A 25,934-nucleotide genomic window follows, 5' to 3' on the forward strand; every position below is an offset into this window, starting at 1 on the left:
ATTTTCTTTGATATCTTTTGTTTTTCTTCCAGAATGAGACTGACACACAGTGCCACAGCAGATCTGGTTAGTGGTTTCCACTTTAGAAATCCAGATAATGCAGACTCCATATGAAGAAATGTGGACATTTCCTTCAACATGTGGGAATGATCAGAGACTAAACACAGATCCCTGTGACCTGAAGGACACAAGTACTTTTGACAGAATTATTATGAAATCACGCATTAGGGTCAAAGGTTCAGCTATATTTGCCATATTTCAAAGAAATAATGATATACTGAAACATCTCATTAATATGCAGGCACATCTTTAGCTTATGGAGTTATCACTTTTTAAAGATGTATCTTTATTTACAAAATGATAATGACTAACCAGTTACAAAGAGACATCAGAAAATTTCATTTTCCATGTAATGTATATAAATATGTACAGGAAATTTTATAAAGTAAACATTAGAAACTGTGACAGTAAACATTTGCTACTTATTCTATGTCAATTGTTATCTCTTAAATCTTAAATACTGGTTTCAAGTATCCCTTATAAAACAGTCCTACTTTATTAAAATAATGAAAAAGAACTCTGCTATAAACAATATTGCTTTAAAAATAGACTAAGAAAATATCCCAGTAACAATGCTCACCTTGATCAAATACTGATATAATTTTTTCTATAGTCTTTAAGCAAAAAAGGCAGTTTCATAACTGCAGTGATAGGTTAGTGTTTTTTAATACAACACTTTATTTCAATAATCATCATAGGTTAAAAAAGCTATACAGTACAGCTTTATTAGATATTTACTGTTACAGAGGAGATCCTCTCGTTTCAGAGTGAGGAAGGTCTTTACAAAGGTATTGACTTGTCTTGCCCTTTCCCAAGGCTGCTAAATGGCCAGGACAGATGTCTCGAAGGAAGAGTTTAACTAGTTAACACCACAGATGTATGCACACAGAGAACTTCTAAGAATCACTTTACATGCTGCTGCTTATTTTTCTGCTCTTCTTCAACTTGAAGACGTCTCAGTACACAAAGGACAACTTGATAGCAGAAAATATATTGATCCTGGGGGAGAGGAAAAAGCATATGTAAAAAGGTAATATTTTCATATTTGTTGAACAGTTGTTAAATTTGGGGGATTTATAGTTTTAAAACTTTAATATTTAAATCCTATTTTGGGAAGGAAACTAAGAATGAGATATTCTAGATTGGATTAATCTTTCACAGATGGCCAAGGGGAAGCCTACATAACTGATCAGACTGAAATTCACACAAATTTGTTTTTGTTTGGTTCTACTTTCGTTACCTCTTACTTTTATATTGCCATCTCTATTTGAAATTCATGTTTATATAGACATAGGCAACTAACTATGTTATAAAGTGATATAAATCCTGAAAGTGTGTACAGATTTTTTAAAATCTCAAATTGAAAAAAAATTCAAGCAATACATTTCTTGGAATATTGTGAATAAAAGCATTTTTAAAAATAGAACTTAAAAAAGTTATATTTCCTTCACAGAGGCAGCATGGTAGAATGGGCAGAGAAATGGAATAAGAAAGACTTAAATTCAAGAAAGATTAGTTAGAGCACTGGCCACGGGAGTCAGAAGGACCTGAATTCAAATTCAGACACTTAACATACTTGTGTTACCCTGGAAAAATCATTTAATTACAACTGCCTCACAAACAGAAAAAAAAAAAGGTGAGAAAGATAAGCCTTTGACATATTTCAAATATATGTTTATAGGTACCCCAAGTTCTTAGGGGCCCCAGGTAACTCCTTACTATTAAGTTGCAAATGAATTGTTATTTTTTCAATTCAGTACAATGACTTTTTTGCAATTTAATTGGGATGACATTAGTTTATATAAACTAGTTTAGGTAAAATTATCATTTTTAATTATATTGAACCATGCCTACCCATAAACAATTAGTATTTCTCTAATTACTTAAATCTGATTTCATTTATATAAATTAAAAAAAAAGTTTATATAATTTCTGGATTTGTTTTTGCAAATGTATGTATATTATTTATAAAATGATTTTACATATACACATTTGCCTAAAAATTTTACATTGATAACTTTTATTATATATTTAAAAGGAATTTCAAGTTGTACATAACAGATTTATGATTTCTATTATAGACATGCTTGTTTTAATCCATAAATTAAAAGTAAAATTAAAAAAAATTGAATTGTAGATAGAAATTGGTTAGTTTTCATATCAGAAAATCTCCAAACTGATGAAATGACATATCCTGACCAAAGTAAGGTGTTTTTTTTCCTTATATCTTAGTATCCCTAAATTTGACAAGGCATATCACTGGAAAGTTGGCCACCAAAGAATGAATTTTTCTCTACTACATAATGAAGACCATTTCTAAATGTGGAGGGAGGGGTGTCTATGCTCCACATTATTTATCTTTGAAGTAAAAATATTTCATTAACTTAGTCATTCAGGCTTGCAAGTGTAATTTTTTTTTCTTTTTGGTAAAGTGATGATGGATTTGAAAATATACATTGATGTAATATTTTCCTAGTGCCTAAACTTCCCTTTGTTTATAAATGACACTGTAACCAAAATCAGTTTTAAGAACATGGTTGGAAAACTGGTGATCACATTACAATGTCATAGCATTAACAGGCTGCATACCTGGGTTTGAGGTTTAGGCAGCACTAGCCAGTGTGGTTTCCTTGCCATGAAAATGTCTTTGTGAAAGTCAGCTGAATGTTCAGAAGACTGAGTAGATTTAAGAAAATATGTGAAGTAGTCATAACATGAAAGGCAATTTTTTTTTCTGTTTAAAAGGAGCAAATTTTATTTAATTTTTTAAAAGACCAACAATATCTACAAAAGCAACATGTGTGTGACTATATGTGTGGAGATTTCGGATTCTAAATGGAATTTCAGAAAATATTCTAATAATTTAGGAGGGGAAGCAAAATGATTATACTTTCTAAGTGTTATACAATTATGTTTTCTTTTCTTTTTTTACTATACATTCTAAATAAGAAAAGCCGTTCCCCCCCAAAAAAGGAAAAGAAAAGAAAAATGTGGCTAATAGAAGCTTTTAATATTCTCTCCTTAAAAATAACCTTCCACTGTTTTTTAAAAATAATATTTTATTTTTCCAAATACATGTAAAGATAGTTACATTTAAAAAAATCTTTATATATTCTTTAATTAGTTACTGTACTTACTTTTCTTGTATTTCTGTTGACTGGGGTTTTTTGTAAGTCAAATATTTTATTCAGAACCATTTTTCTTTTTTTTTGCAGGAAAGTCTAAAATTTATTCTCTTGTTAAATGCTAATTTTTTCAATGATGCTTAGGTTAAATTTTGAAAGTTCCTTTGTTTTCTTGGAATACATATCCCATTCAGTTTTTTTTTTTTTTATAACTCCTCCATTAAAAAAATACTATTTTATTTTTCCAAATACATGCAAAAATAGTTTTAAGTTTTTAACATTTTTATAGACTTTGTGTTCCAAATTTTTCTTCCTCCGTCCTTTACCTCTCCCCTCCCCCAAGGTAGCAAGCAATCTAATATATGTCAAATATGTACGTTGTTTTAAACATATTTCCATATTTGTCATGTTGCGTGAGAAAAATCAGACCAAAAGAAAAAAAAAAAACACAACTTCCCACTGTTTAAAAAATATTAGTGCCAAAGACATACCTCAGTCTGAATCATACCATGTCTCTGCAGCCTCATTGTGCGCACCAGGTCAGAGATGTCAAACTGCCAAAGTGAACAATGTGTGCATATTTTGGTAAATGCAAAGAACCACAAAAGACTCTTCCCTGCTCTTTCCCCTCTTCTGCCCAAAGCCTTCTTCTAGATTTGTATTAATTCTGAGATCAGTTGTACTTTCCTCTGCCATTTAAGCATATCTACACTGTGTGCTGAAAGGCAGCATCAGTATTGCTCAGTACTTGAATTTCAAGTTTGAAGATTTGTTCCAAGTCACCGTTGAAACGTTTCCCAGCTGATGACTGCCTTTTACTAGCTATGTGAACACGGGCAAATCACTACCTCTTTGAACCTCCATTTTTTCATCTGTAAAATAAGATGGTGGGAGTAGCTGATGTCTAAGGGTCTGCCTTCAGCTCTGACTCCTATGATTGGCATGTTGCCCAAAGAAGGATGTCATTGTGGCTATTATTATTCTGAATCATACAGTAATAATAATAATTAATATTTATTCAATATATTGAAAAGTCAGTATGGCATGGTAGATAGGGAGCTAGTTTCAAAGGCAAGAAGTCCTGGGTATAAGTCCTCGTTGTGCAACCTTTAGCAATGTTCTAAGTATTTCTTTAATACTTTAAGTGACTCTCTGTGTTGGTAGCAGGAGTTTTATTTCCTCTGGGAATTCCCTATGCCAATATAAACACAGATCTAATCTTTATCCTTATTTCATATTTTAAAGGTTATAGCAGAATGCAGATTTGTTATAATTCTCCTCTTCTTTCTGTTCCCCTTTCCCTGGTATTCTCAGAAGGCAGCTACTATTGTAGAACTGGGGCTTAAAACTTTTGGTTCAAATTCCAAATCTGTCATTTATTTTACTGTCACTTACTTTCTTTGAGGTTTGATTCCCTCAATAGTAAAATGGGTATAATAAAATGGGAACAATTTGTATTCAGGGGGTTATTGTAAGGACAGTATGTTGTAAACTAAAAAGAAAGGTGTAAATGATGTGCATCCTGCACAGTATTCAGAGGATCATACTATATCAAGGTTGGAAGGCCTATTATCTAGTCCAATGCTATCATTTTACAGATGAGAAAATGGTGACCTAGAGAAGTTAAATCATTTGTTTTTAAACAGGTTTTCAGGAACTAGAGAAAGAGATTTTGTTTGTTTGTTTTGAGGGTTCTTACTTGACTAGAATTTTTTTCCTTGAAATTTGACTTAGTGTCAGTAACACAAAGTCTATTTATAAAATGAATGAAAAATTTCTCAACTCTAATTTCAGAATCATAATCTACTCTCCAGAGCATATGGATTCATAGAATTTGAAAGTTAAAACACATCTCAGTGGCCAACAAGTCAAATCTACTATACCTGACAGGAATCCTAATGACACTTATATGGCTAGTGGTTATCCACTTGAAAACATTCAAGGATGGGGAAGTACACACCTACCAATGCATGTTTTTGGAGAACTCTTAATATTAGGAAGTTCTTTTTGACACAACCCTATATTTACCCCCTTGTAATTTTTACCAAGGCTCTTAGGTTATGTTCTGTGAGGGAAGAGAAAAAACCTGATTCCTTTCTTGGTGTGATGGCCCTCCAACTATTTGAACACAACTGTCATGCCTCCCAAGTCTTCTCTGGACTAAATGTGGCTAGTTCCTTCAAATGATCCAAGATAGCAAGGACTTGCAGTATCCCTTGGGATACTTTCTCCTTAAACTTCTCATCAAGAACTGAATATGATACTCCAGATGAGAGCAGAGGAGTGGAATAAGTTTCCTTATTCCTGGAAATAATGCCTATCCTAATATCAATTTAACTTCCATGGCTGCCCAGATTCCACTTCTAACTTCTGCTTGGTATATAATCCACATAAATCCACAGTTCATATTTTATAGGGAAACACTCCTAAAACCAGGGCAAAGTTGCATTTTATGTTATTTTTCTTTATCTTTATCTACTGTGAAGTATGAAATACAAAACTTTTGCACCTTATAGTCTAATTGGTTTAATGGATGAGTTTACAAGGGTATGCTGGTAAATGTTCAATATCTAGTTCTCTGAAAACATAAACTTTAAAGTTCAATTTGCATTATTAATATTTTCTCCATCTTAAGTTTAAAGAATCAATAATTCAAGCCCTGATTTGTATTGTTTGTTGGTTTTCAGGGGCTAAATAGTTACACTAAAAATTTAAAAATCAGCTCCTGCACAGCAAAATTCATTGAGTTAATTAGAGAGGTGTTAAGAAGCTCAAATGTGATAAAGGAGGTAAAGCACTTTGCATTCCTTAAAACATTATATAAATTCCAGTTGTAATTATTGTTATCATTAGCCTCCAATAACCAAATGAAACCGATGACTTCATTCTTTTTGATTTCCACTGCATTTAGGCTGATCTCAGGCATTAATATTGGGTAACATAGAAATGCACTAGTAAATGTTTAACACTCAGGCTCTCTGGGATGTATCCTTAAGTATATATACAACACAAGTTTAATCAGCATCACAAAGTCTTCTTTGTGTCTGGACAATCAATAAGCAATAAATCAAATTTTTAGGGATAGTTGCTCTCTGGCAGCAAATCCTTGGCTACAAAGCATGTCCAGTTTAAGGAATATAAAACATTAGATTTAAGAAGAAGAAGCTGAATAAATCTAGCCCCATAGTTTGCTTATTTTAAAGGTGTTTTGTCTACTTGAACCTTAAGAATTATTATAATTCTGTAACATGAAGTATAATTTTATAACTACTGATTAAAAGGAGGGGGAATACATCTGTTTCTAGGTAACATATAATTATTTTTTTTGAAGAAACCAAAGGATTTAAGTGGAAATGTATCTTAGTTAACTGAGCTAGTCTAGCCCTTTCTTTTACACAACAGCAGAATGAGCTTCTGTGAGATTTCATAATGCATATAAAATAGGTAATAAATAGCAAAGCAAAAATTAAAAATTCAAGTCTGGTGAGTAAGAGGTGAGTTCAAATCCTATATAATCCTGGGCAAATCACAAAATTAAGCTTTTTAAAAAAAATCTATAAAATGAGATGGACTAAACTACTTTTAAGATTTCTTCTAGATCTAACTTTTATGACTCTAAATCCAGAACTTTTCCTCTTAAGCCTGAATTTAATAACCAAATTATAAGTGATGTTTAAAAAAAAAATCTCACTTTTAAATAAAGGATTTAAAACCAGAACTCTTGTCAAATCATTCATTATGACAGAGAAAGAGAAAAGATACCTGCTTGATGCTAGACAGAATATATAACTTACTATGTCATCTCACTCTCTTCACCTGAATTCTCAGTGTTTCAAATTTCCCATTTATAAATGTAGGATTACAATCAATATTGACTTTTTATCTGATTCATACTTTAAAAGACCTAAGATTACATCATTGTTATGTACTTTCTTTATGGATGCAAATTGTAACCCCTATATATATATCTAAAATAGAATATGGGAACTTCTTGATCTTTATTGATTATTGATTTATTAGTATAAATATATTGATATAAAAGTCTCTGAATGTTCAATTCCATTACTGCAATAAGTGGGTCAGTACTAAGTTAAGAATTTTCTCATGTAAGAGATAAAAATAAATTATCTGGTTGATAAGGCAGGTCATAGTTTGTCCATGTAGTTAAATCTAGATGAAAACAATACTGCATTTCTCTAATTTGAAAGTAGTAGGATCTAATTTGAAATTAGTAGGATCTTTGGACCATATTAAGGTCATATATTTATGGACCTTTAATGGACCCTTTCTCTTTCTAATTTGTTTCCTCCATAAGTTCCTCATATTTTCCTTTAATGACTGAATCCAATCTCACTTGACAGATGATGAAACTTAACACTTTGGCAATAAAAGGCAGAGTTGGGATTTGAATTAGGAGCTGCTCATCCTTAAGTATGTATGTAACCCTTAAGTTTAATCAGCAAAGAATTCATCTCCTGGCAGACAACCTTCTGGTGATGACCTTTCATATGGTCTTTGGATGTCACATTATCCATTGCAGGCCCATAATCAAAGTTTGTCCTTCTTAGCAGAGTCTGCCATAGCACTTGCATTAAGAATACTGATTTTTAAAAAATATATATGCTGTGATATTAAAGTATCAGAATAGAACTTAGAAGACATATATAGACTTCTTTGTTTCTGTAATGGATCTATGACCTCATTAGTGTAAGGGAAAGATGTCAAATATGTTTTGTAGCCTTTGATCCTGAATGCAGCCAGAACCAGATTAAAATCTAATTGGAAAATATTTAATGAAACAAATAAAAATAAAAAGGAACAAAGTCAATGTTGATATGTAATATTCTAAGTCAGTATTGGTCTACAGGGATCCTTATGTATGATTTCTCTTTGAGTTTCATCATTGGTGTAGGGAACTCAAGGGGAACATGATCTCTGCCAGTACAGACTAGTACCTGCCTGGGGGCAGTGAGACATTAGGTGATGTGCCCAGAGTTACATAGCCAGTGTGTATCTGAAATAGCATCTGAAGCCACAACTTTCAGAATCTTTGTCCAACAAATTTGCTATTATGCAATGCTGTCTTGTATATGCATAATGAAAAAACTAAAATTCAATATTAGTAAAGTACTTCATACAGAGTGTATGTAAAACATTCATATTTACAAACTGAATTTATTATCTCTTTTAAGCTTTCTGATATTCACATTTCCTATGTTTAATGCTATAGCCAAAGTGAATGAAACTCCCACACATACACATCCATAAAGATGTAAAATAAATATATATATCATAAAATATAATTATTATACATTATATAAACATACACAATTATATAGTGATGCCAACTATTAAAGCATCCAAAACTACTGAGGCACTGCCTAAATTCAAGCAACAAAATATTTATTCTAATTAAATATTAAGATTCGTGTACTTACTTCAAGATCTTGATTGATTAGTCCTAGAACCACATCTATACAAATAAGTGTCCCTGAACGTCCAATCCCAGCACTGCAGTGAATGATGATTGGCCCTGATTTGTGAACATGTCTCATGTATGAAATAAACATGAGTAATTCATCTGGTTGAGAAGGTGTATCATGGTCTGGCCAGGCAGTGAAATTTAGATGAGAAACATATCTTACTTCTCCAGTCTGAAAGTTTATGAGACAATTAGGAAATAAAGGTTAAAAATGTTGTTTTTATGCAAATAATTATAGTCCCACCCCCGATCTAAATAAACTCCATTAATATAAATTCTAAAGTACTTTGGTACTTAAAACTATTCACAATCTGGTCTCTCCTACTTTCTAGTCTATTCATGGGGAGATTAGATTTTACTTTAATCTTGAGTGTAATATGAAGATTCTATTGGTATCTTGAGTGGACTGTATCTTCAGAAAGTAAGATCAACTGTGGTTACAACAAAAGTTTAGATGACCTCTAACTGCGCTCTTTATCACAGGTTAAATATGTATTTTAATAGTTTTTATTTACCAGATATATACATGGGTAATTTTACAACATTGACAATTGCCAAGCCTTTTGTTCTAATTTTTCCCCTCCCCCCCCCATGGAAGGTTGACCAATATGTGTTACATATGCTAAAGTATAAATTAAATACAATATATGTATACATGTCCAAACAGTTATTTTGCTGTACAAAAAGAATCAGACTTTGAAATAGTGTACAATTAGCCTGTGAAGGAAATCCAAAATGCAGGAAGACAAAATTAGAGGGATTGGGAATTCTCTGTAGTGGTTCATAGGCATCTCCCAGAGTTCTTTCGTTGGGTGTAGCTGGTTCAGTTCATTACTGCTCTATTGGAACTGATTTGGTTCATCTCATTATTGAGAATGGCCACATCCATCAGAATTGATCATCATATAGTATTGTTGTTGAAGTATACAATGATCTCCTGATCCACAGGTTAAATATGTAAATAATGACACATCTTTTTTTATTACTGATTTTGCTTTATGTAAGAAAAGCTCTCAATATGTTAGCATATGCATGTATACATGTGGGTATGTATATACCTAAGCGTATGATTTTGTTTGTAATTAGCACTCTAAAGTCTACCACCTCCCTATCAGGAGATCAGATGATTTTAATAAGACTCTGCTGAATTACATTTGGTACTACAACTTTTTATTTTGTCACAAAGGGTCTTTCTCTAGTGAAGATATTAAAGATCCCCAGTGTAGAGAATTCCCTACGGCTAAAAATTCTGTTATAAAAACTGGTAGTTTCTAATATTCAGCTTTGGAACCAATTTATGTTGCTGAGTAAGGGCTGACATAAATTATAACTTATTTGTAATGAAGAGGGTTCCATTCAAAACTTCAAAAGAAACCCCCAAAGGTTGGCATCTATTCTAAGAATAGAAGGCGGACAGGAAAGCTAGGAAGCTGATGCAAGAGAGGATGGATGCCATCACAGAAAGAGACAAAGTATATGGTGTCCCTGTTTTTATAACATATGATATCTCAGAAGGCACAGATGATTTCATTCACTTACCTGAATATCCTGGAGCTCCATTGCTCTGACAATAAAGCCTTTTAACTGCTGCACTCTCACTAGGGCAAGCCGAAGCCTGTTATTTACCATTATGGTTTTCCCCAGGATATCTGGCCAATAACGTTGGCATTTGATCTTTTCTCCTTCTACCTCCTGGGTCATCATAGCTATCACTGTAGCATTTTGTTCCCAAATCATTTGCCAAAAGTCTGCCACAGTTGTAGGAAGAGGTCCTTGACAGGCGATGTAAAAAAATTCTTTGTTCCCCACTGGCATCTTAATGAAGCTGGCGTTGATATAGCCCCCTTCATCTCCAAGTGGAACTCTTGTCGCATCATCTGTGATTTCCCATAACAAAATTCAAATAATTATCTTTCAAATAGTTTGGGGTATATTAAAATATTCATTTCAGCAATAAGGAACATTTCAGTGTAGATATTTGGAAGCATCAGAGGTGAGTTTGATATGTCTCCCCACACATGAGCATATGTGCTCCCCTTAGCACATGAGCACAAGGAATTTCTTTTATACATGTTTCTATGTTGAGGCATATAGTCTATTAAATCAATTACAATTAATTAAAATGAGTAAATAAATTTAAATCTTTTGAATAAGTACCTAGGGAAAAGATTAATAACTGCTGTTATTACCTCCTTGTCTATTATTAAGTAATAATAAATGAAAAAGCCACAAAGCTTTTTACTAGAGAACAAAATAACAAGTATTTTAAATATATCAATACATTAGTAATTATCAAGGTTATGGATAAAGTAAACATTTCTCTTATTTAGTTATGCTATATAATATGAATCATTAATTTAAAATAAATATTAACTGAGGATGTTCTTAGTTTATTACCATGTAGATTAACTCCAGGGAAAAAAACGAAACAAAACAGGCAACTATTTCAAATTGGCTCAGTTTATTTGTTAAGTAGAGTTCTCTTTCTCTTATCTTGGAGCCTCATCCTAACATTTATACTTTCAAAGACTCAAAAGACATTTTCACACTATATAGTTTTAGATAACTCGAATACCTTTTTAAAATAAAAGCAGAAACTTTCTGTATTTTTGATATTCCCAATAGAATGATTCTGTATATATTTACATATTTCGATTTAGTGTGACAATCTCTAAAACTAATGGGCAATTATCATGTTGAGAATTTCTAACAATGAGTTCTGAATTTTTCTACCTACTGAGCTTAATTAATTAGTTAATTGTCCTCACTTCTTCCTAAATTCTGGTTCACGCTATTTGACATTAACCTTTCCTACTTATGAACCATCTTCCTGAAACAACTTTTACTTTCTTCCTCTGCTAATTTCTGAGACATAAGTATGCATACAGAATATTGAAATCCAGAAAGTTGAAGCTGGCTTAAGGTACCCCCTGACTACTTGTGCATAATAATGAAAAGAAACAGGTATGCCTATTCATTACTTCCAGATATTTAAATGAATAATCTATCTTGTTATTTGAGTGAGTTATTGTGGTAGAAGACAGAAGTGAAAATAACTTCTCTTAGTCTGCTGGAAAATTTTAAACAAGTGAGGACTACTATTGTAACTCCAAATCTAAATTATTTGATGCTTCATAGATAAAACATAGTTAATTCTTAAAATACAAAATGGGCATAAGGAAGAAATCGTTGATGGTTACAAAGTATGAACTTGGGAAATTTGTCTATTCAGAAATCAAGCCAAAAAGATATATTATACTAGTAAAAATTCAGGAAACATTGAAGAAACTGTGTTACCTGACCCCCATCCAATCAATTTTAAAAGCAGACAAATGGATGCTATCCAAATGCTCAAAAAACCAAAACCAAAACCAAAACCAAAACCAAAACCAAAACCCCAATAGTTCCTTATAAGAGAGAAATGAAGGAGCGAGTATTTGAGAGAGAAAAACAAGAAGGAAGAGGATGAAAAACTGGCCAGCAACTTAAAAAACTTGAAATTGTCATCATAATTTTTCTTTAAAATAATAGCAAATTTGGAAATGAATAATTAGAACTTACAGGGAAGTATATTCTTATATCTGTTTTTCCTTCTGTTTTCTTTTGTTTGTCCAATTAAGCAATGATCCAAAGGTTTTAATTCCTGAAGATTCTGGAAATATAAATGAAAACAATGTCAATTTTTCTGAGATAGACAAAAGGCCACAGCCATGATGATAAATGCTATATATGTGAAGAGAATGGCAGTTGATCAGAGAAGTATAAAATGCTAATTGCAGAGGATGGGAACTCTAAAAAGGTGTACTTAACTAAGCACATACTTAATGTGAATCAATATAGTTGGCATATACTCAGGGTAATATGGTGATATAATGTGTTACACTTGCACATGCTCAGTGTGAGGTAGTGATGTAATTGTACTGGAGTATTTAGACATTACAGCCAATGAACAGATCAATTTTCTAAGTTAATGTTTTGGGCCAATCAAGTTAAAGTTATCCTGTTTAGGGTTACCCTGATTAGGTAAGCCATTGCTGAGTCAACGTTCCTACAAGGGTTTTTTCTTTAACATACTGAAAATAGAAAAGCCTTCTTGGAAATAATTAGCAATCCTACAACAACCAAATTTGAAAAGGGCTTTTAAGATATTTCATATAAATTGTTTAACTCTCCCTTAAGAGGATTCAATATGCTTTTTTGGGGAGGTGGGCATCTATTTAAAAAACTTTGACTCAATAATGAAATTCACTAGAACTACAAATACAAATAGAACCAAAAATACAAATACACAAACCACAAATAGAACACAAAAATCAGTGAGATCATAAAATCTTCCTTATTCCATTCTTGTTTCTATTGAGCAAGTAGAAAGAATGACAGCATAAAGAGAAACATTATGTCTCTCCACCATCAAAAGCTTCATCTTTTGCTAACCTCCTTTGTCAGCTAGTTTTTCTCCCATTGGCTAAATGCTGTAGCATCTGACAATAATAATTAATCCATTAAAATATGAAAAAAATGAATGGCAGCAATGCTATAAATTAGACACTAGTAGAAAAATCAACTGACAAAAATGATGAAAAAAGGATCATAAGATGAGGGGAGTGTGTGGGTGTGTGGGGGGAGGGAGGGATGTATCACCCATTACTACTTTGAAATGGGATGGTGTATTTGAAAGTCTCAGTTACATTAAAACTATAGCACAATGACTGATGTGGATTCTATCTTGTGCTGGAATTTATTTTTTGATATTTTCTGAGTTCTTTCCTTCTTTCCTCAAAGTTAAAAAACCTATGAAACACATCTCTAGGAAAATTCATCAAGCTTCAAGGTAACAGAGATCTAACTCTGAATCAATCTTCTAGGGATTTATTTAGAAGAAATGGAGAGCAATAAGGAGATGTTAGAAAAGACACTATGGGACAAAAATATTTGTATTTGGAAATTAAACAAAGGTTGGTGTTAAGGCATCTCTTTCATGCAACAAAATATTTTATTTATATTCATAAGAAGCAGCATAAGGAACTCACCTCTAGCTCTTTGGAAGGAACCCCTTGCTCTAGAAGACCACGCAACATTCGGATCACACATTTCAACTTGTTACCAGTGTAATTGCCTGAAGGAAGCACTCTGACAACAGGGAGGGCAGAGAGCTCTTTATTTGTTAAGAAGCAGTAATCTACAAAGAAAGATGAAGTCCCCTTATGTATAGACATATTTATAGTAGCTCTGTGAGAGCAAAGGACTAGAAACTGATAAGATGCCCCAAATTGGGGAATAGCTGAACAAGTTATAGCATAGGAATAAGAAGAAATAATATTGTGCTGTAAGAAATAATGAAGGGGATGGTTTCAGAAAAACCTGAAGAAACTTGTATGAAATGATGCAAAATGAAGTGAGCAGAACCAAAAGAACAATTTATACAATGAAAACAATACTGTAAAGACATAGGAGCTAAACAATGTAATGACTAAACATGACTGCAGAGGACTCATGATGAAACTGGCTACCCATCTCCTAATAAGGACTTTATTGTTGGACACATCAGGGGTGTGAATTTCTTTATATATAAAATTCTAACAGGGGTTTTGTTTTTCTTGTTTTCTCAATGGAGGAATATAGTAGGAGGGAAGGAAGGCAGATCATTTTTAAAAATTAGCTAAATAAAAAAGAGATGATATCTAGCAAGGACAGATGAGATTTATCTGTTTTTACCCCTTTTGTCCTTATTGGGACAATTATTTCTGCCATCCTTACAATGTTTTTATTGTATAAAATTGTGCAGCCAGGAGAGATTTGGAGGGTTACTAAAATTTTTTTAGGCAGTGCTATAAGACCAATGAAGTGGATGATAATCCCTAACTCAAGGAGTACTTATGAAGCATCTTAAAGAAATCCTAGATTAATGGAGAAGATGAAATGCAAACAGCTATATAGAAATATAATACATACAGGACAAATTGGGAATAGGTCAGATGGAAAGCACTAAGTTTGAGGACTACTGTAAAAGGCTTCTTGGAGAAGGTGGATCTTTAGCTGGGATTTGAAGGAAGTCAGGAAAACTAGAAGGCAGAGAAAAGAAGAGAAAGAGAGAGTTTTAGGTATGGAGGATGTCAGTAAAAATATTCAGAGTTGAGAGAGGAAATATTGTGTGTGAGGAATAGAAAAGTGACCAGTGAGGCTGAATTTATGAGTAGGTTGTGGGGGGAGGAGGAAAATATTTGAGTTCAGAAAAGTGGAAAGGTAGGCAAGAGTTAGGTAATGAAAGATTTTACATTGTAAACAAACGATTTCACATTTAATCTTGGCAGGGGCATAACACAGTCAGCTCTAGGCATAAGAAACACCAATTTTACAGCTGAATAGAACATGGGCTGGAGTGGAGAGAAAAATGGAGGCACACAGACCCACCCTCAGATATTGTAATATTGCAGGTATGAAGTGATAAGGGCCTGCACAAGGATAGGGGCATTATAAGAAGAAAAAAGGGGGAGTACGCAAAATATGTTAGAAAAGTAAAAATGAAAGGTAACAACAGATTGAATGAGGTGGAGAACAGAAGTGAGAGATGGTGAAGAGTTAAAGATAAGCACTAGGTTGCAGACTGAGTGACTGGAAGAATGGCTGTAGCATCCAGAGTAACAAGGAAATTCAGAAAAGGAGAGAATTTGGGAGGGAAAGTGAATTTAGTTTTGTACATTTTGAGTTTAAAATGGGACACACAGTTTGAGATGTTCAATAAGACAGATGGAGATGTGAGACTGGAAGTCAGGAGAAAAGTTGGGGCTAGACAGAAATTTGAGAATTATCTGCAGAGATGACAATTGGATTCATATGAGTTGATGGGATCATTAGGCAGAATGGTATAGAAAGAGAAGAGTCTGAGACAGAGCCCTTAGACATACACCCACTGTTAGCAGATGTGACCTGGAGGACTAAGAAAGGGTGGTCAGACAAGCAGAAAAAAGAACCAAGAGAGCAATGTCCCAAAAACCTAGAGAGAAGAGGGTGATAAACAGTATCAAAGGCTGCAAAGAGGTTAAGAAAGATGAGGATTGAGAAAAGGCTATTAAATCAGCAAAATTGGTAATTTTGGAGAGGGTAGTTTCAGGTGAATGATAAAGTTGGAAGCCAGATTGCAGAGTGTTAGGACAAGAGCAAGTGGAAAGGAAGTGAATGCCTTTTTCAAAGGGTTTAGTCACAAAAAAAAGAGAAGTTAGCAGGAATATATGCTTTTGAGGATGGGGAGATAGAGGTATGCTTTCAGGCAGGCAGCAGTTTATAGATAGGGAGGGACTAAAGATAAGTGAAACAGGAGGATAATAGTTGGGACAGTCTACTGGAGAAGACAGGATGGTATGAGAGCACATAGACAAGGAGAATGGTCATCTCAGGGAAGGATCCGATGAGCAAGAGCTTTCAGCTAATGGCTAACGCACAAACACATACATAAATATGCACACACACGCATGAAAAGACCCTGACTACATTTTTGCAATGTTTAGGTTTAGTGAACCAAGTGTTAAATTACAACTTGCCTTTTGAAGAATCTTCCTGTTTTTTTGTTTCACTTAGCAACTTTTCATTTCCCCACATTTTGTCACCTTCATCATCTTTCCTCCTTTCAAGCTTTTGAGTTAAGCTATAAAAAAGCAAAGACATTTGTGACATTTCTTTTAGTTTCATTAAAAAATTTTTTTTTAACTTAGACTAATTTTTTTCCTCCTGGTAATTTTGTAAGAAAATACCTAACAATCACATGAAACTAATGAAAGCCTATTTTGCTGGATTCCTGAGGAGGAAACAACAATTGTGTCACCAGATAAGTTCCTCTCTGGATTTCCCTTGCCTTCTCTGCACTTCATAAGGAAGGATCCCTCTCTCGAGGGAGAAGATACATTGATTTTTATGCTTTCTCTTTCAAACAAGGTCATAAGAAGTATATTTTGAAATGCAAACTCTTGCTATATCCTTCTGGTCCTTCATTCTTTCTTTGCACAATATAACCAAATATTATTCAATGCTTAAGAGAAGCAGGAAGGATTAAAGAATCACAAAATAGGAGAGTTGGAAAGGGCATAAACCAAAGAATTCCCACTGACCTCAGTGGTTGTCCATTGGAAAGCCTATAAAGAGGTGGCAATCACCCCCTGTAAATTAAGCAGTTCATGCATATTTAAACAGATAGCTATCTAAATAAATTGATCTCTTGGCAATTTTCACTCGCTGCTTCTAGTTCTGCTCTCTTGGGCTAGCCAAAGTCTTCAAATGATATTATTTCAAATATTTGAATATTGGAATGTTCTCTTTTTCCAATCCCTTCAATAGATCCTCCTGACAGAGATTTCAGATCCTTTACTGTCCCGAGTACTTGATCTCTGAACATTCTTCAGATAATCAATTTTTTAAAAAACTATGGTGCCCATAACTGGACACAATACTCCAGAGAGGTCTGATAAATATGATGAGATTATCATCTTCTTGTTACTGGAAATGATGGCTCTCTTAATATGACCTAGGATCATATCAGGTTTTTTTGGCTGCTACACCATGTTTCTTACTGATTTCTATTAACCTGGGAGTGTACTAGAATTTCCCAGATCTTTTTCAGATTTAATTATGTCTCTTCCATTTGTACTTGAGAAGTTGCTATTTTATATTTATTCCTTCTGAATTTCATCCTATTAGATTCAGTTTGATAGTCTATCATGATCTTTTTGAATTCTGACAGATACTCAGTATATCATCTATCCTCCACGCTTTATGTCACTTGCAAATATGATGATCATACCATCTGTGCCTTTATCTAAGTCACTAATAAATGTGAAAATATATAAATAAATACTCCCAAACAAACAAATAATGTTAATTATCCCATGCCTAGATTCCTAGGAAGTGCTCCACTTAACTAGAGACCATGTTGACATGGAACCATAACAGCTCTTGGAGCCTGTCACCCACCCCTTGCTAGCCTTTCCATAAAACAACAACAACAACAACAAAAAAACCCAAAACACTAAGAGATACTTTAAATTTATATTTTTTGGTTAGAAAAAATGACTGGGAAAAAAAATCAATTAGAGCTCCAACAAATATGTATTCCAAAAAGGTTACATTAAATGACAGAGAATTCCAAAAAAACACAAGTATGCAAAAAATGCAAAATATATCTATGGGCCTGTTACTATTTCTTTCACGTATCAATCAGTATGCGGGACATTATTTTCTCTCTCAGTTCTTTATATGGTAATATGGCATTGTGGTTGTCATTAAAACTCCAGCACTCAAAAGCCTAATTTTATGTCCTCTACAGTATAACAGCCTGCAATTGGAACAAGCTGACTCTAGATTGGTAGGAATATATTAATTATATGGTTTGTGGTCCAAAACATACATCACAAACTAAGAAATGACCATCTTCTCTCTAGACTTTTTAACAAAATAGTATATCAAAGATAAAAAATATCTTTATAGAGCAATCAATCAATAAGCATTTCTTAAATCTTAAGAGGAATAAACACCCACGTACAACCTTAACTGTTTTGATGTTCAATGTTTTTTCTACCTTTTTTTCCTTTGTGGTTTCAAAATAATAAACTTCTTTCCTTATTCTCTCACGTATGTGATTCATACCAGGCACTGAGGACTGCTCCAAATCACAAAAAGAGCAAAAGTTACATATGAAATGTGAACCAAGATCCTCAAACTCCAGAATTGTATTGAACTTTTCTCAAGTGAGGCTGTGATTTCTCTGAGGCTTGACAAGGACTTTGTGCTTCATCTAACTAGATGATGAGTTATCTAACTTCCTGGTCATAGAAAGTACGTGGAAGAAACAGGGGAAAAAGGAAGGCTGCTTCAAACTGTTCAATACAGATGAAATATTGAGGTGACAAATTATATTTCATAGTATATCTGCATCCAGCGTGTATCCTTAGGAGGAAATTTTCCTGTTAAAAATTTGTCTTTCTAGAAAGAGCTCCCCCTCCTCCCCACTATTTCAGATTAACTGAAATTTAAATAAAATTATTCTCAAGGCAATCAGAAAATATTTAACACCAAATTCTAATAGCTTGGGGTTACAACAATATCAATCTATAACACAATTTATTTTCTAAAAGGAAAAAGAACAAGTTATTTTAAAACAACATTTAAACAACAAAAACAAAAATACTCAACTAATTTTGAATAGGGAATTACAACCCTTTTGTTGCAGATATATTTTAGTGATATTTTAAGATTCTCACCTTTTATTTAATATTTTTTCTTCACAGTTGTCTTCACCAGCATCTCCTTTTGTGGACTAATAAGAAGGAAATATATAAACTGAGTATGTTGTTGTTGTAGTAAAACACCAGTTAAATTCAAACATAAATTAGAATTCAATCTTAATTATGCTTTTTTGAATTATTGTAATAATCCAAAGATCAGAAAACTTCACAGGGAAGCCTACCAGTCCTTTGTAGCCTCACTAAAGCTTCTTGTGATCCTTAATCCTCCTCAGTCATGGTTCTATATTTCTCATATAAGGGAAAAGAGAAGATTTCTGAGGTATCTTTTAGCTTTAAATTTATGATATAGGGGAGACATTGAGAATGGAAAAAGAAACCTGAATAACATTAGGATACTTTAAAACCAAATGTAAGTTTGCACATTTCCCCTGAATGGATTATAAGTTTCTATATAACTAGGGTTTGGAGTTATGATTTTATCAATATTAGTAACTTCCAGATGAGAAAATTTTCTCTATCAACACAGATAATACTTTGCAATTTAAAGTAGGACTGCTTGGATAGACTCACAAGAAGCTTAAGTGACTTGTCAAGAAGGACTGAGAAATTCCTGGGTCCAACTTTAATTCTTCTGCCTCTTACCATAGAAATAAGTGAATAAATCATTACACCAATGAATAGACTTTGTTATATTCTCAACTCCTATAATCAGTATATGTCGCTTAAAAATATTACTTTGCACTTTTAATGTTACAGTGAGACTTATACAAAGGACCTAAAGCAGGTCAAGCATCTGACAATTTGGCTGGCTATGGTGCTGAATGGAATCTTGTCATAAGGACAAGATAGTTGGGAAAGGGAAGAATAAGGAAAACTTTATTTCTATGTAACTATCTGCCAAAAAGTTGCAATGCTTCATGACATTCTAGCAATGAAATCTTACTGATGTAATGAAAATGGTATAATTTGTATGCTTATTTAGTGATGATCCTTTATATATGAAGGCGTAAAACTGTTGCTTCAAAACATAAAATACCATGGGTATTAATTGGAAAAAATGGAAAAAACTTGGCTATTTTGCAAATAATATCTTCATTCATCTAAGGTAAAGGAAGCTTAATTCTTTTGGTCTTCTGTCAATATAAAGAGAAATTTCCTGGATCTGATATCTCTTTAGATTCTGTGTATTTTAAGTTCAGTGTAAACTTCTTTCTTCTATTATAATTTTAGGATAATAACAAGATGTGGAAAATTATTTAGATAACCCTCATATAATATACAGTTTAAACAATTTAATTTCTATCACTTATTTTTAGTCATTTTAAATGTCACCTTTTAGGAGCCAAATTAGATGAAAGTGATATTTTTTACTCATGAAATATGAATTGGGTTTAATTTGGATTTGGGCAGTTAATTCTCTAAGGCAGTAAGTACACACTGACAAATGTCTTTGACATTTTGCAACACTTCTTACTTCTGGAAAATCTTCAGGTAGAGAGGAGCCATCACAATCTGTGTCTTCTGCTTTTTCTTCTGTCAAACTCCTAAAGGTCTCTATCATGTCTGTAGGATATATACATTGAAATATCAACAGTAAACAGGCTGAACTACAGAAAGAAGGAAATATTTTAATTCACATAATAAAAAGATTTATTCAAACCAAAAATACACAATATAGTGTTAAAGTTCATATCTAAACTAAGAATAATAATGAAATAATATGAAAAAAAAACATGCTGAATCATTATCTCCCTCTGCAATCCACCAGCTAGAACAATATAATGCCAGAAGGGCAGTTGAAATTAAACTGAAATATAATTGTAGTTTAGATTGGAGGATAAAATTTGGGCACATTTTAAAATACATACACTCACACATAATATAAAATAAATTATACTAGATTTAATGGAGAAGATTGAGAAGATGCTAATTTAAGTGTTTTGCTAGCCAATGCATAGTGATAGTATGAAAATTCAGGGAACTTCAAATTAATTCAAATTTGTTCTCTTGAAATAAAGCAGCAATGCACCAGCCATGGTGTCCACTGATGTACGATGGCTTTGTCTACATGGTACAGTCACCTGCTATTGTGTTATTGCAGTTCAATAAGTTCTGAGCTTCTTCATCTACAACATCCAACAAAGACTGGATGACTTCATCTTCTTGGGGATCATCATCATAACTAGCATCTTCTTGCACTTCAATATCTTGAAAAACAAATTCATAGGAATCATTATTATAAGAAACTGAGTGGAGATTATAAAAAAGTATCCCACTTTTCTATATATTTGTTAATTCTATGAAACTAACTATGATGAGGGAACCCCAAAACTCTGAAAAATCCTTAAAGGAGAAAACCTCCTTGGACTCTGCCTCAGGGAGGGGACTCCACCCTAAGCACAAACAGTTTCATCTTTGTTATCTGGCTCAGTCCTGAAACCCAGCCTGGAGCAAACCTGGGACTCCACACACAAGCCTCCTTCACCCCCTATTATAAAGAGCCAAGCTAGAGTCCTCTCTTTGCAGAGGTCCCAAACATGGCAACCTTACGCCTGCCATGTCAAAGGATTTCTGCCCACTGGAACCCTAGTTCTGGTGCCTCTTATCTCTACCTTCAACTTTACTAACTAGACTTTACTTCCAAACCTCACAATAAACCTCTTTTATCAATCTAGGTTTTCCAGTCTGTAAATTCTTTTATAGGGGACTCTTGCACCGTTACTAGACCTCATTTAACTCTGTATCCTTGTACCAAATCCAAAGGGGTTGCAGGGGAGCTCTATTTGACTCCCTGTACCCCAAACCTGCCACTAGACCTCAATTAAACCTAATTTCATTTAGGTACCCAATTCTAAACCTCATCAACTACAGTTCAAGGTGCTTGATAGTGATTTTCAGCCTTTACATAGAGGTATAGGTTCTACTTCCATGACAATCGTTCTATCAACAGTTTAAACTAGGTTTATAAGGAATAAGATCTCATCACAATGAGCTGACAAGCCATTAATTAACTTGAAACAATCATAGTATTTTGAGGCACTGGGTGAGAGGCAGATAAAAAAAAAAAAAATAGGTGAAATATCAGATAGAGCTCTGAGCCTTAACAGAAAGCCAGATGAGAGTTATTGGCCAATTGATAAGCCTGAGAGAAAGTAAAGCTTCAGAGAAGTAATCATTCTTAGGGGGAAGAGAAAGTTTCTTTTTCTCTCTCTCACCCACCCTTCTTCTTTGGACCATGTTATTAGAGAGATTTAAGCCATCAGGAGAAAACACATTTACCAGAAACACAGACAAATTAAGGATACATTGAGGTCAAACACAGACACACAAGGATATAGAATAATAGCCACTTTATGGAGGAAGCAGCATCTGGAAGTGAGACCCTTCATGGAAGTGAGAATACTGGCTGTGAATTCTACGAAATCACTAAGGTTTGTAACTTAGCAGAAAGACATATAGCTAAGTGAAACTTCAGGAAAACTCTATGAAAATGAGTTCTAGTAAACAGGAGTTATGAGTTTTTTACACATATGTGTCCTACCATTGTATTTTAAATTCAAATTGATGCTTCCCCCCACTGTATGTATTTATGGAAGTGTGTGCCCTGGACTAATTTTTTAGGAGATAGGCAGGTGTTGTAACTACTGTTCTTGCTATACCATCTTAGTAAATTCCTTTTTAAAAAGTTAATGGAGTTCAATTGGTTGACCCATAATGAGAAGCATACTATTGAGTGCTCATTAGCAATAGCACTGGAAACCTATGGGTTTGAGAGTCTTTTGCATTTGAAAGGATTCAATGTATCAATGATGCAAGACCCTGGATTCTGATTCAAGACTCTTGTTCTAGGATAATGTAGCCTGCAGAAATTTGCATTCTCTTCCGCCCTGTTTTAAACTGATATTATTTCTTGGATATTTCCTTAAAGTCAGTTATCTTTTGTAAGATAATTTTTGCTTGTTTAAGTATTCAATTACTGACAATCTGCTATATTATTAGACTCATGTTTTTCAAGATTATGTTACTATTTAGTCACATGTGGGTCATATTTTTTTTTTTTTCTTTTAGACTGCTGGATACAAGTCTATATTGCTTGTATGAGGTTCTTGTGGACTGCAGGATCATATGATAACATTTGTCTGCTGCTTTGGAAATGGTAAGTTTGACCCCAAGTGCTTAATCTCTTTGGTTTCCTTTTAAGTTAAGTTTTAGTGAAGTATAAGTTATAAAATTCATCTAAGTTTCCCTATGTGTTGAGTGAGATTCTTTGGAAAAATTTTGGGAATCTCAAATGATCTAGAGGTCACTATTATCTGGACTTCCAGTAGCATCATCTTATGTTTGAAAGTGATTCCTTGAGACATTTGCTGTACCTTGAATGAATCACTGAAAAGTGATTTAACGTACTTACTCCTTTATTAGGCAGAGGCAATGAAGTAGTATAGTAGGTGAATGAGATGAGGTGAGATCTTTCAAGACAGTTGTGAAAATCGAGTAAGGCTTCATCTACTTCAGAGTTCGAGTAGGCCTGAAGGACTCTGAAGGGCATTGCCTTCCCCTCCTATGATATCTCCCTATTTCATCCAAATATGGGCAACTATGTACTTATTGGTCAAGTTCAATTTCATGGGTAGATCTCGCGTTTAGAATGTAAGACTCTCAGCCAATGAGGATGAGGGTCAGTGGTGGGAGGGGGCGTTTTGCATTAGGGATTAAAGGTGCTGTCCTGCCCACAGGAGGCGCTTCCTCTCTTCGATAGTCTACTCGAAGAGTGGGACGCCCTTCTCGCGAGAATGTACAATAAACTTTGCTTTTCTCTAGAGCTCTCTCCAGCTTTTTTTATTAAATGGTGACCCTTCACCATTTCCGTACCACACAGTTTGGGGGCTCGTCCGGGATCCTTTACTCGGTGAGTAAGTGAACTCCTGGGTGCTAGTGGGATGGCGCCCTGCCTTGATTTAGGCAGCCCGCCAGCTTCCAGGGGCTTCTCCTTGCTCCCTGACGTAGAGTGGACCCGAAGTGGAGAAACTCAGAGAAAAGCAACGGAAACTCCGCGGTGAAAATCCCAACCGGTTGGTGGAGGACAGATCAGTCAAGTAATTTGTTGCGCAGCAACCCAGAGGTAAGCGTCCTGTGAAGCCCCTTGAGTCTAGTTATAGGTTCTGGAGGGGGCTGTAGACGGTAGACAGGAAGAGAGCTAGGCCTTCCTGGGTGACTGAGTTAACTGGTGACAGTTAGCGTGTTTGGGCGTTTTGGAGTCTGTTAAACTCCTTCCAAATTCAATGGGTGTGGCCTAGTCCCAGCCAGCCCTCGCGGAGAGAAATGAGAAAAATATCAGAAAATACCGGTAGATATTCCCTTGGGAGATAAATTAAGTAATTGGAACAAACTGCCAAAATATGAGGAAAAATAAAAAGCAAGAAAAAGCGGATAAGGTATTGTTGTTTTGTTGCAGACTGGTGGTGCCAAAAGGATTAAATGGTACCTGAAAGGAAGGACCTGAGAGGATTTAATTCCATTAGCTCTTCCAGGGGCCTTCGGGCGGGGAGGAGAACGAGGTCTTTTGAAGCAGGGGTCTTTCCAGCTGACCAGAAATAGCTGTTAGTAGATCCCATTTGGGATCAGAAACCCTGTACACAGGGAAGTTTGTGGGATTGAGCCAGTGAAGATGGTGGCTTCCTTCCTCTTCCTCCCACGTGTCCTGACTGCAGCAGGGCCATGTGGGCCAGGGGAAAGAAACCGCTATTTAGTGAAGTTCATTGTTTTAAATATGATAGCAAAGTAGTTTTATATTATTGGGAATTAAAGCTGTGATTGGGATTTTAAGTTAAAACATAGGTTTTTAAAACAATGCTGGTCGCTTACTTAGGGGAGGTTGTGGTTGTATCTCCCTACTTCCGATGGTATGTTTGCTAGAGGTAATTGGGTAATTTGTAACTGAGCTATGCCTTAAGTGTTTGTCAGCTCTGTTGGGCATGAAATTTGGGTCAGTTACGTGCAAACATTGAAGTGTAAAGTTTAAAAATATATACATATATATTTACTTAAAGACGGGACAGGAAAGATTGATTTGTAAAAGTAATTAATAGTTTAAATGGAGCTATGATATATTGGGTCGGGAAGCATGGTAGTGTGGGGGAAGGGTGACCACGTGGAGAGGTCCCTCCTCCCATTAAGTATAGTGGGGTTTTTTTTTGTTTGTTTGTTAGTTTGTTTTTAATAACTGCACCTCCTTGCTGATTTAGATATTAATTATTTCTACTGTTTAAAGGAACAGCCTACATTTAGATAAAATCTTTTGGGACTGAAGCTAATATTTACTTGGAGTTTTGAATTCAGGTATAACTGTTTGCAGAGGTCGTTAAACTCCACCATCTGGAGGTGGGATGGTTAAAATTAGGACAGCTACCTGAAGTAAAACTGCCTTAAATCATGCCCCTGGTTTTTCCTCTTATGTTTGTAATCAGAGCCAAGTGGTCAGTGAGATATACAGTGCTAGGACCGCTCCCACTTTGCCTTTCTTTTTGAGACGAAGCTGACAATCTCTGGAACCCCAATCCCAAGTTCCTGAATATATAAATCTATATTCAGATGCGTTTTTCATGTCTTGCATGATCATGGTGGGGAAAGAACTTTTGACACTCAATCCCCTATTAAATATGCAGAGAAGATGAAATGAAGGGGTATTCAAGTTAGAACAATATTAAATCTAGAGGGCTGGGAGATGGCTCACAGATTCCAGAGTGTTGAAACATGAGGCAATACTATTAGAAAAGAATGCTCCATAATCCAAGATCATAATTTTAATCCTGCTTCCTTTTTGTCCCCTGGAGAACAGAACTATTGCTGTATAAAACTGTATGACTATTGCTATTTTGGGAAATTTACTAGTCTGTTGTGTATAATCTGATAATTTCTGTAAACAGGGGGGGAAGGGAAACTGAGATTTCAACTGGTCAGAAAATTGGGAAAAACTGACGTCTTATTTCAGTTCAGGCCGAATTGGAAACTACTTACTCTTTGCTTACCTCATCA

At 34.3% G+C, this 25,934-nt stretch overlaps 1 protein-coding gene across 1 annotated transcript in view; it reads right to left on the bottom strand.

The window, feature by feature from the left end:
• Positions 1 to 317: 317 nt before the first annotated feature.
• The window catches only part of PTPN13 (protein tyrosine phosphatase non-receptor type 13), a 218,038-nt gene continuing 192,421 nt past the window's right edge, over positions 318 to 25,934 (bottom strand). The window contains 10 exon segments of the mRNA XM_074273918.1: positions 318 to 1,059; positions 3,677 to 3,739; positions 8,624 to 8,839; positions 10,207 to 10,544; positions 12,229 to 12,319; positions 13,698 to 13,846; positions 16,206 to 16,309; positions 18,915 to 18,970; positions 20,374 to 20,462; positions 20,981 to 21,106. Coding sequence (XP_074130019.1) covers positions 964 to 1,059; positions 3,677 to 3,739; positions 8,624 to 8,839; positions 10,207 to 10,544; positions 12,229 to 12,319; positions 13,698 to 13,846; positions 16,206 to 16,309; positions 18,915 to 18,970; positions 20,374 to 20,462; positions 20,981 to 21,106 — 1,328 coding nt within the window. The 3' untranslated portion in view covers positions 318 to 963.

This window comes from Sminthopsis crassicaudata, chromosome 6 (genome assembly GCF_048593235.1).
Source record: "Sminthopsis crassicaudata isolate SCR6 chromosome 6, ASM4859323v1, whole genome shotgun sequence".
Taxonomy (NCBI): Eukaryota; Metazoa; Chordata; class Mammalia; order Dasyuromorphia; family Dasyuridae; genus Sminthopsis; species Sminthopsis crassicaudata.